This window comes from Agelaius tricolor, unplaced genomic scaffold, assembly GCF_023055355.1.
Source record: "Agelaius tricolor isolate 1412-34295 unplaced genomic scaffold, bAgeTri1.0.p SCAF_11, whole genome shotgun sequence".
NCBI lineage: Eukaryota > Metazoa > Chordata > Aves > Passeriformes > Icteridae > Agelaius > Agelaius tricolor.
The window spans coordinates 29,846,625-29,857,737 of record NW_027269271.1 but is presented as its reverse complement, the minus strand read 5'-3'; the positions used below and the strand labels follow the sequence as shown (position 1 = coordinate 29,857,737).

General features: G+C 51.1%; 3 protein-coding genes across 3 annotated transcripts in view; 1 reads left to right on the top strand and 2 right to left on the bottom strand.

Moving 5' to 3' along the window:
* The first annotated feature begins 652 nt into the window (after positions 1-652).
* INSL5 (insulin like 5) lies at positions 653-2,839 on the top strand. The gene is made up of 3 exons (XM_071436952.1): positions 653-818; positions 1,768-1,770; positions 2,583-2,839. Exons 1-3 carry the CDS (start codon positions 668-670, stop codon positions 2,837-2,839), a joined length of 411 nt encoding a protein of 136 aa, XP_071293053.1. The 5' UTR covers positions 653-667.
* A 60-nt stretch (positions 2,840-2,899) lies between these two features.
* DYNLT5 (dynein light chain Tctex-type family member 5) lies at positions 2,900-4,638 on the bottom strand. Its single transcript, XM_071436951.1, has 3 exons — positions 4,452-4,638; positions 4,253-4,377; positions 2,900-3,808 (listed from the first exon to the last, which is right to left on the bottom strand). Exons 1-3 carry the CDS (start codon positions 4,621-4,623, stop codon positions 3,605-3,607), a joined length of 501 nt encoding a protein of 166 aa, XP_071293052.1. The 5' UTR covers positions 4,624-4,638; the 3' UTR covers positions 2,900-3,604.
* A 1,250-nt stretch (positions 4,639-5,888) lies between these two features.
* Positions 5,889-11,113, bottom strand: part of SGIP1 (SH3GL interacting endocytic adaptor 1) — a 54,542-nt gene continuing 49,317 nt past the window's right edge. The window contains exon 24 of the mRNA XM_071436938.1: positions 5,889-11,082. Within this exon, the coding sequence (XP_071293039.1) occupies positions 11,060-11,082 (23 nt within the window). The 3' untranslated portion in view covers positions 5,889-11,059. The remainder of the gene's footprint in view (positions 11,083-11,113) is intronic.

Below are 11,113 nucleotides of genomic sequence, written 5' to 3'. Positions count from 1 at the left end.
GCTCCCAGAGCAGAGACTCAGCTCCATGTGCTGCAGGATCATGTCCTGTCCCTTGGCACACTGGGAATCCTGGCTGGGATATCAATATATGGCACAAGCCCCTCTGGAGTGGATTTTCTCAGCAGTGCTTGGCACTGGCAGGGCTTCCCCACAAGCATCCACAGTTAGCAGTAGCCAAGGTGGGGAATGAAGAGGTGCACGATGCTGACATCATGGGGAGGAGTTCATTAGTTCATTCCATTCTTCTTTGGGAGCACCCACACAAAAAGACCCCAGCCAGGACTGGGTATCAGGCTGTGTGGGGAACACAGACACCAAACCCACTGAGGACAAATCCCATCACAAACACCCTTTTGTTCTGGCAGAACACACATTAACTGCATCCATCCGAGCCATACCCCATAAACTGTTCCACCTCAGGTGTTCCCAGTAAAGCAGCTACGTAGACTTCAGAAATCTTTCATACCTGACTGAGATCCCAAAGCACTTCAAACATGACCAGAAACAAGCAGTTTATTTGTTTGCAGCAAACACAGCCACCCTCAGAGTGAGCTGTTACCCAGTGGAGTGGACAGACCGTTGGTATAAATGGGACGGCTCCAGCAGAATTCCCCACTTCATCCCTCCTGCCAGCTCCCAGCCAGCTGGGAATCACCACGCTGGCAGCATGAGGGGCACCCTGCTGGCACTGGGCTGCCTGGCTCTCCTGCTCCTGGCACGGGAAGGGAGAGGGGAAGGGAGCAAGGTGAGGCTCTGCGGGAGAGACTTCATCAGAGCCGTGGTGTTCACCTGCGGCGGCTCGCGCTGGAGACGGGACCGCGCCCTGCGGGGTGAGTACAGCCACGGCCTGGGCCTGCCCTGCCTGCTGCACCCATCCCATGGGATCCCAGTGATCCCAGGGGCCTGCCCTGCCTGCTGCACCATCCATGGGATCCCAGTGATCCCAGGGGCCTGCCCTGCCTGCTGCACCCATCCCATGGGATCCCAGTGATCCCAGGGGCCTGCCCTGCCTGCTGCACCCTCCATGGGATCACAGTGATCCCAGGGGCCTGCCCTGCCTGCTGCACCCATCCCATGGGATCACAGTGATCCTGGGGCATCCCAGTGATCCCAGGGGCCTGCCCTGCCTGCTGCACCATCCCATGGGATCACAGTGATCCCAGGGCATCCCAGGGGCCTGCCCTGCCTGCTGCACCCTCCATGGGATCCCAGTGATCCCAGGGGCCTGCCCTGCCTGCTGCACCCTCCATGGGATCCCAGTGATCCCAGGGGCCTGCCCTGCCTGCTGCACCCATCCCATGGGATCACAGTGATCCCAGGGGCCTGCCCTGCCTGCTGCACCCTCCATGGGATCCCAGTGATCCCAGGGGCCTGCCCTGCCTGCTACACCATCCATGGGATCACAGTGATCCCAGGGGCCTGCCCTGCCTGCTGCACCATCCCATGGGATCCCAGTGATCCCAGGGGCCTGCCCTGCCTGCTGCACCCATCCCATGGGATCCCAGGGCATCCCTGGGGCTGGGGAGCAGCACATCCCCTGCTCCCCTCAATCCCTGCAGCTCCAACCCCCCAGCACAGGCTGCACTCTGTTCCTTCTCCTTGCAGCTTGTCTGGCTCAGCTTCCTGCACTGCTTTGCTAAGGAAAAATAATTCAGACTTCTAAGACTTTCTAAGAATTTCTAAGCTCACCTGAGGAACAGGATCCAAGGCAAGGCTACCACTGAAAATCTCTCTGCCATCTCATTTCAGTGACAAGTTTTGCTGAAGTCAGTGCAAGTGTCTTGCTATGGTCTCTATTTTCCCCACTAGAAACTAGAAACTTTATAGAACTTCATAATTAAAGCATGTTGAATATCTGCTCTGCAATTTAAGCACCTTCACATGCTTTTGTATATATTTATACTTAATAGCACATTTCTTGATACTCAGAAAATTTTGGTTTGATGGTCAGAAAATTCAACCATTACATGCACAGCTAGACGTGTACTCTAATCAAAATAAATAGGGAACAAGAAAATAGCAGAGGCAGATGACAGCAACAGATGCTTTCTGCACTTCCTACATCTCCATTTTTGGAAAATTCTCTTGTAGCAGCAGCTTTAAACAAAAGTGGTAACATGGGCAACCCCCTCCCCAAAATCTGAGAGCTACTACACCTTTACAGACTGCACAAGGCCCAGAGGTACTGAGGTTCTTCAGCTGCAGCTGGACTGTAATTTCTGTGGGAACACCCAGAAATCTGGGGTAGCTGATGCCTTAATGCAACACCTGCAATTCAGGAACCCCCCAGGTCCAGCTTAATGTGCTGGTCAAGAGCCTCTGACACCTCAAATCAGAGTTTTTCCTGGAGAAGCAATGTATTAGTGTAAGACTCAAGGCACCACAGGACACTTTTCAATATAAATCCCTGAACTCCTCAGTTTTACCACGTTGATCACAGATTATTCCTCACAGTGAGGAGTCCGTGATGTGGTGCTCTTATCAGAGGGCAACACTCAGCTCCCTGGCTGGAGCTTGGTCTCTCTTTCTAGTAAAGATAAAAAGCATGAATTACTCATCTTCCCACAAATTTTTACTTTTAGCTTCTCATTTTCCTGCAACAGAGAGTGAAAACCCCCAGCATTTCCCACACGAGGACGAAGGTGACGCTGACTTCTCACCACACCCAGAGCCGAGGCTGGGGATCCACAGAGAAGAAGCCCAGGACGTCAAACCTGAGCAAGACTTGCAAAACACCAGCAAAGTTCCTGTGCTCAGCAAGCGTGAGGCAGCCACGCTGCTCGCCACATCCTGCTGCAACGTGGGCTGCAGCAGGACAGAGATCAGCTCCCTGTGCTGAAACACAGCAGCTCGGAGTCACAGCTCCCAGGGATTAAAATAACCATGACATAAACCACACTCCTTTCAGTTGTGTTCTTTAATTGTAGCTTTTGGGTGTTCAATGTCACAGTGCACACCAGCAAGTGGCTTCAGGTTGTCTGCATTTCACAGTGTTTACAGTGAGTTAAACTTTTAGTCATGAGTAGATGAAGTATTACTTCCCAACTAACTACTGTTCTGGTTTCAGCTTTGCCCCTAAAATGTAATCAAATAAGCAGCTTGTGATAGGTTTGTTCTCTGACTCAGGAAAACCTAACAGCAGGTTTCAGCTGGGAAATAGGGGTAGCAAAAAGTCTGGTTTCAGATTCAGAGCAAGGTGAGCCAGACCCCACTCGGTGGGGAATGGCTGCACCAGGATAGAGTTTGGACCATCAGTACCAGCCATAAAAGTGGGCAGGCAAAACCCATGGTTTATTCCCCTAATCCAAATACTTCCAGTAATGTTTCCTGGAGGAGAACAGGGAAAGCATTACTTACAGGCAATATTCTGAAAATATTTCCCCTACAGAGCAAGCTCTGAAGCAGCAATTAGCTGCAAAACTGTGCCATAGAAAGCCACTTCCCAGAGAAAACCCTGGGAAGGACCCTTATTCCACTCACCCAAAGGCTCACATTTCAAAGCAGGTGAGAGTACCTTGGTTCTTCACAGATATTTTCATCAACAGAGCCAGGGAAGAGTTAGGCTGAATATTAATTTCTCCTGCTGCTAAACTCCACTACCTCCCTATTCAAAATACACACCATAGACATTTGCCACAGCAAACAGCGAGGTGTTCTTGAACACGTAGGAGGAAAAGGTGTCACTCTCGGGATCCCAGAGGCACCTGCTGCTGATCTGCAGGCTCTGCCCACCCAGCTGCCCAATGTGTGCCACCACCACGATCTTGTACCTGGGCACCACCAGCGCCTTGACCCGCGCCTTAACGACCTGCGGGGAAAAACAGAATCAGTCCGTACGGGCTCAAAAATGGAGATGGATTTACAGCAGGGCAAGGGGGAATGGTATTGAACTGACAAGAGGGCAGGGATGGACGGGATATTGGGAATCGGGAATTGTTCCCTGGCACAGGTGCCCAGAGCAGCTGTGGCTGCCCCTGCACCCCTGGCAGTGCCCAAGGCCAGGCTGGACATTGCGGCTGGGAGCACCTGGGACAGTGGCAGATGTCCCTGAGGCTGAATGAGCTTTAAGGTCCCTCCCCACCCAAACCAGCCCGTAAATCCATTAACTAACTCGTATATGTCTGCACCCTCCTCTGAGCAGCCCCTGCCGGCACCTTGACACCGCCTCCAGCCTTCATCTTACACTTTATCGGCATTTTTGGGGGACATCTGGGGCACTCATGGAGGCACAAGTGTCCCGTCCCGGTCCCACCTCGGCGATGTCCTTGGCCGCCTCCCGGCACGGCCCCGGCTCGTAGCGCCGCTCCCTCAGGGCGCTCCCCAGCACATCCCTCAGGATCTCCTCCACCGCCGCCACCGGGAAGCGCCTGGCAGGCCCTGCGGGGCAAAGCCCGAGTTTAGGAAGGAACAATCGCAGCGCTGAAGGGTTTAGAGGGGCAATCGACACCCACCCGAGCCAGGCTCAGCGGGGGATTCAGCGCCCTCCATTGCCCTCAGCTGCGTGAGGAGAGGCGGCGCCGGGCGCGGGACCCGCCCGCCGCGTTCCCGTTCTCCGACTCCACCCTCCGTGTTCCTGGTCTTTATCCCTCCGTATTCCCGTTCCCCGCCTCTATTTCCCCGCATGCTCGGCCTCCGTCCCTCTGTATTCCCGTTCCCCGCCTCTATTTCCCCGCATGCCCGGCCTCCGTTCCTTCCCATTCCCGTTCCCCGCCTCGTCCCCCCACGTTCCCGGCCCCGCCATTCCCACCCTCATGGCTGTGAGTTCCTGCGGCTCCCCCGGTTCCCCAGAGTTTCCAGCGGTACCTGTGTGTCCCCATAGCCCTCACAGGTGCCCATGGCTCCCACGGGTCCCCACAGCTCCCTGTGTGTCCCCATGGCTTCCACATATTCCTGCAGTCCCTGGCGTTCCCAGGGCTCCCTGTGGGGAGGTTCCCATGACTCCCGCATGTCCCCATGTTTTCCACAAGTCTCTGGGTTCCTTTACAGCCCCAAAGGTTCCCATGGCTCCCACGTATCCCTACAGCTTCTCCAGCTTCTTCTGTGTCCCCACAGCTTCCACAGGTCCCTGCATGGTCCCACAACTTCCACATGTCCCCACAGCTCCCACATGTCCCCACATAAACCTAAAGGTTCCGTGTGGCCCCATGGCCTCCAAATGTCCCCACATGTTCCCACAGCTCCTTTATGTTCTCAAGGCTCCTGAGGGTCCCTGTGACCTCCTCAGGTCCCCATGGCCCCCATGGGTTCCCACAGCCCCCCAAAATGTGGGTCCCTATGGCACCCGTGGGTCCCTATAGCCCACACAGTGTCCCGTGATCCCTGTGGATCCTCACAAACCCTCGTGTCCCCACAGCCCTGAAGTGTCCCCATGGCCTCCACAGTTCCCCCAACCCCACATCCCTCATGTCCCCACAGCCCTGAAGTGTCCCCATGGCCTCCACAATTCCCCCAACCCCACATCCCTCATGTCCCCACAGCCCTGAAGTGTCCCCATGGCCTCCACAAGTCCCCCAACCCCACATCCCTCATGTCCCCACAGCCCTGAAGTGTCCCCATGGCCTCCACAAGTCCCCCAACCCCACATCCCTCATGTCCCCACAGCCCTGAAGTGTCCCCATGGCCTCCACAAGTCCCCCAATCCCCATATCCCTCATGTCCCCACAGCCCCATTTCCTCAAGCTCCATCCAGCCCCACAATCCCTATGGATCCTCATGTGTCCCCACATGCCACCCTGGACCTGTCCCCATGCTGGGACACTGCACATAACTGCAGCAGCAATGATGGGTTTTGGGACAGGGACCCTTTTTTGGGCCAGCCTTCAATCCCTCTGCCTGCTCCTCTGTGGGTGATCCTGCACTTGGAAGCAAAACTGGCTCAGAAAAAGGAATGTTTTAAGGTTTTTTGTTTATTTTCAAGGAAAAAAATAATAATAATCACATTTAAATTGCAACTCAGTTGGGTATTTCATGTGGTTCTTATGTATAGAATGAATAAACTTTGTTCTGACGTGGGGATTTCTTTGTCACAACGCTCTGCATGGTAAATAATTGCATATTTGAGAGTCGGTGAAATTGGTGACGGGGAGGATGGAGGAGAGACATTTATAAAAAACAGTATTTACAAAAATGATATCCACATAGTCGTACTCTAATCTATAAGGCAAGTAACATTTAAAATATGTTGTTTCATGATTATCTTCAACAAGTCAATACAACACATTCATATTACCAGTGGTCAAATACAAAGCTTCGCTGCAGTAGTCCCTGTGCAACAAACCTGTACGTCTTTTATAGGTTGTTTGTTTTTTTTTTCTCTGAGAACAGTAGGAAAGCAGCAAAGTTTTCATCACAGACTAAGCAGTACCTAGGCCATCGTAGACTAAAGGTATATTATATCTCATTGCACGTTCAGGCAGAAAAGGCCAGCCATTCATTAACTTATTTAACTTAAATCTTAAAAATAGACCTGTGTATCTTCATCCACAAATATTTATAAACATTTTATACACGAGGGAGTTCATTAAGTGGTCCAGGGTGATACCTGGGGATATCTGATTCACTGCTGGGGTGTCACAGTGGGGTTGTCCCACATCCTGGGCTCTCCTCCCACCAGCCCTGGGAGCTTCCTGGCACATCCCAACCCAAATCCTGGCTCAGACCATGCCACATCTCCGTTTGTTTCATGTCATCCAAGCAACCAGGGGATTTCATCAACCTTACAACATTTGGGAGTGAAAAACCCCTTCCTGCATGGATGAGGAACCCAACTTGGGGGCAGCACATCCACAGCGATTCCCACTGTCCCAGAAAACCTGGATTTCTAATGGATGGACCAGGCATCCCCAAAGCCTCGCTGGGATCTGGTGTGTCCCACCACATCCTGCTTGTCCCCAGGCCTTTGAAGAGCATCACACCATCCATTTGTGGTTCCAAGAACCACTGCCAGCACCATCATCCCTCCTAAAGGGACAAGGGAAGCCAGGCAGGAGCAGGGTGTATTCCTGCAAATCTTTTTCTTGCCTTGCAGTGAAAGAATTAAAATCCTGACTGGAATAATCCTGATTATCATAAAACCTCCCCGGCTCTACATGGATTCATTTCCTTGGGAAGCCGTGAGGAAAAGAGGAACAGAAGAATTCTGGCTATGAAATGAAATCTTTGAGACAGTAATTTCTAACCTGGAAAGTAAAACAGGATGGCATTACGTGTTTTGGTCATGACTAGCTTCAAAATTAGGGTTTTAACCAATGTGTTTTCACATAAAAACCACAAAAGGGTAGGGGAAAAAATGTTTGACTTTCTCTTAGGTAAATTAAAAATCTGTCACCTTTTCAGTGCACTCCAGCCATTGAAAAATGCTTCTGCTGGGAGAAAGAGGTGGTGACTCTTTTTTTAGGATGCTCCTGCTGGGGGGATCTCAGGGAGCAGCCCAGGAAGGGTGGCAGGGGGCTGCACCTTCCCTTCCCATCCCTGCTCTGCCTGGCTAAAAAGGGAGGGCATTCCAACAGAAACTTGCAGGTTTTCCCACTTACGTTTTAAAAGATGATAGATAAAACCTGAAAGGGCAAAGTGAAGGCAAATTAATTTCACTGGAACACCAAATGACAACAAAACCAAGAAGATGTAAACAGGGTAGTGTTATTTAAGAAAAAATGCAGACACCAAACAAAAAGCTCATTATTTGGTGACTCTTCCCACTATTGAGAGATTTCAGAGTTATTAAGAAATACTGTTAAAGTAGGAAACTGCTCTGAAAGGTCTCCTGTGAGGAGCACCATGAGCTGGCTGAGAATTGTGTAAGACTCCAAGTCTGAAGGAGTCCATGGGGAAAAGCTCTCCTGCTCTGCCAGTGGGACCTTGACTCTACAGGTGTGGGCTGCCAAATGCCCAGGGGAAAATTCCTCTGGGAGAAGCTGCTGAGGACAGTCTAAAGGGAAATGTCCATGGAAGGAATGGAGCTGAAGCCTCTCTGTGCATGCATTCACACATTTATGATTGAATGCCTCCTTTATTTATCCTCCTGCTCACCCAGACGGATCCTGGTGCTGCTGAGCTCGGGGCTGCCAGGGCTGGGCAGTGCCAGGGGGCTGAGCCCCTTCTCCAGCCTCAGCCTGACTTGGGAAAAGCCCTGCTGGGAAACAGAGCTGTGCTTCCCTCTGGGAATGCTCCAGAGCTGGAGCCAGGCTGGGACACCTGGGGGTGCTCACCTGGACAGGAGAAGGATCCAGGGAGAGCTCAGAGCCCCTGGCAGGGCCTGGAGGGGCTCCAGGAGAGCTGAGAGGGACTGGGGACAGGGGATGGAGGGACAGGACACAGGGAATGGCTCCCAGTGCCAGAGGGCAGGGATGGATGGGACATTGGGAATGAACTCCTGGCTGGGAGGGTGCTGAGACCCTGGAATAGAATTCCCAGATTTGCTGTGGCTGCCCCTGGATCCCTGGCAGTGCCCAAGGCCAGGCTGGAGCAGCCTGGGACAGTGGGAGGTGTCCCTGCCATGGCAGGGGTGGAACAGGATGATTTTTAAGAACCCTTCCCACCCAAACCAGTCTGGGCTCTGTGTTGAACCAAACCAGTGCCATTTCACCTCTCTGTGAGGGGGCAGGCAACCCCAAACAGATGAATTCCCTGAAAATACACAGATTTTCCTTCCTAAAAGCTGAGGTGAAGCCGGCAGAGCTCTGAGAATGCCCTGAGCACTACAGGTCCCTCTCTGGAGCCAGGTGCTCTCACCAAACTCCCAACAAACCCCAGGGCACTCTGAGAAAACCCTGTGCCAAAAACTGGCAAGAGCAGTGTGGAAAAACCAGTCCCAAATCGCTGCTTTTGGTCCCAGTGCCACAGGGTTGGTGTCACCTGCCAGTGCCTGGAGCTGGGACTGTGTCCCTGTGGGGCTGGGAGTGCTGGCACATCCCACATGTCCCAGAAATAGGACAAAATGTCCCAGGCTGTTCCCATCTCTCTCTCCAGGCCGTGAGGGCTGCGTCCCCAGAAAGTGACTGACCTCTCTTTTGTTCATCAGCTCAAACAGGATGAGCTTGGGAGCTTTGGGTTATGGGTTTTTCTGTTTAAAAAGCACTCAAAAACCCAATGCTAATGTAAACACCTTGTCTTTCAAATGAAATATAAAGTAAAATCTCTATGTTCTGGTAATATTTACATTATAAATCCTTTTTTTTTTTCAGGTCTATGCCATAGATCCCTTTTGGAAGGATAGGTTTGGAGCAATAGTACACACCATAAACCTGATTCTTAGGGTTTGCCCCTATATTTCTGCGTCAGAAAGGGGTGAGCTGCACACTTTATACAAATTTCCAGTTCAGGGGGAAAATCATTCATGGAGTGGAACACTTGGGAGTGCACTCCCAAAATCTGTGAGGATGTGGGAAGCTGCAGGAGCAAATTGTACTTTTCCTTTCCTGCTGCTGCCTTCTGTCAACTCACACACAGCTCACCCCCCAAATCTCAGCCTAGGAGCCACCTCACACCTGAAATATCCCCACATTTCCTTCTTTTCCCTTAAGATGGGCACAGATCTCTGTTTTCCTTCATCAAACCGCTCCGTGAGCAAGCACTTCCCAACATGCCCAGGCTGTGTTCCAATGTAAATTCACCACTCTAATCCTGGCAACACTTGGAAAATCACCACTTTCTGTCACCTTACACATTCCCAAAGTCCCAGCACCCCATTCGTGGATGCTCCTCTGTGCATCTATGTTGAATTTCACAAAGGTTCCTTCATTTTTCTTCCCAAAATTGCCAAATTCTCCTGTTTCACGAGCTCAGCTCAGCAGCTGCAGCACATGAATGCCACCAACGCTCTCACCGTGCTGCCAGGAGTGGGATGAGGCTGAGATCCACAGGAATGAGCAGCACTCAGTGGGACAGGGAAGACACAGAGAGATAATATTTTGTCCCCCATTCTCCAGTTTAGCACTTCCATGTGTTTTCCCATCTCTACAAGACAGCTGCTCCCAGTGCTGGCGAGCTGGGCTCCTGCCCTGGCTGCTACCAACAGCCCCCGTGCTGCTCCTGCTCCCTGGGGAATCCTTTCCCAGTGTTTTCCATACACATTTCCCTGCCTGAGTGCTAAAATAGAGAAGCAGGTGCGGCTGCAATCCTTTAAAGCATTTTCTAAACCCGTAGAGCTTTCAAAAATGGGGGGCAAAGGCAGAAAAAAGCCAGCAAAGCAACGTAAAAACCGAACGTCTGGAGGCAGCTGGGAAAACACATCCTTGAGGCCAACAGTGACACTTTGTGCCAGTGCTGGGAGCTCAGAGGGACCACCCAGCCTCTTTGCTGCTTCTTTCCTCATCTGTATCCCTGCAAAATACACGGGCACGGGGCAGGGAGGAGCTGCTGGGATTCCAACAGGGAATCTGCAGCTGTAAGAGAACACGGAGCTGGAAATTGGGAGTCAATACTCCTTGCAGAAGTGAGATTTCTTTCCTGGGAGACTGTCCTAGGAACCTCCACCTTTCCAAGAGTATTTTTCTGGAGTTAAACCAGCTAAACCTGAAGGTTTTTATTGATTGCTGTGAGACGTACTAAGGACTGAAGGAAAATTAAATCAGCCTGTGGGCCCTACTGAACTCTCTTTTGATGAGGCACCCCCTTCATAACAGCTACCAGTATCGTATTTAAATTGTATATATTGACAAAATGCAATCTACCTCTGTAAGCATTGTGCCATTCAACAGTACTACTATTAGATTTATATACCACAGTTTAAATTACATCCATTTCATGAATGGTAAAATGCTAAAACTCAAGTGTCTAACTGCCAAAATACAGCCTTACTGGAATGAGTACAATTTACAAATACAATAATTACATTTTAAAACCATTAACAATGTTACATCTAGAAGTAAATACTGGAGGACTGGTCAAGATGGTGTTTTCCAAGGAAAAAAAATGCTGAAAGTTGTCGACACTTCCAACAGAAATGTCCCGAGTGCAGGATTTAGTTCATTTTCCTTAAACTGTAATTAAAACCCGTTCCACGCACATCAGTCCTTGGGTATTTTCCATAGTATTTTCCATGGACTTGCATAAGCTTCCATCAGTTATCCGCCAAATATTTACCTAGAAACGGGATCAGAAATCAGCTGGGGGG

Excerpts from the sequence above, each read along its gene's own strand:
- INSL5 (XM_071436952.1), top strand. The coding sequence starts at position 668 with ATGAGGGGCACCCTGCTGGCACTGGGCTGCCTGGCTCTCCTGCTCCTG.
- DYNLT5 (XM_071436951.1), bottom strand. The coding sequence starts at position 4,623 with ATGCGGGGAAATAGAGGCGGGGAACGGGAATACGGAGGGATAAAGACC. Across the intron at positions 4,378-4,451 it reads CCCCGCTGAGCCTGGCTCGG|GGCCTGCCAGGCGCTTCCCG; the intron begins GTGGGTGTCGAT and ends TTTGCCCCGCAG. Across the intron at positions 3,809-4,252 it reads CGGCCAAGGACATCGCCGAG|GTCGTTAAGGCGCGGGTCAA; the intron begins GTGGGACCGGGA and ends TTTTCCCCGCAG.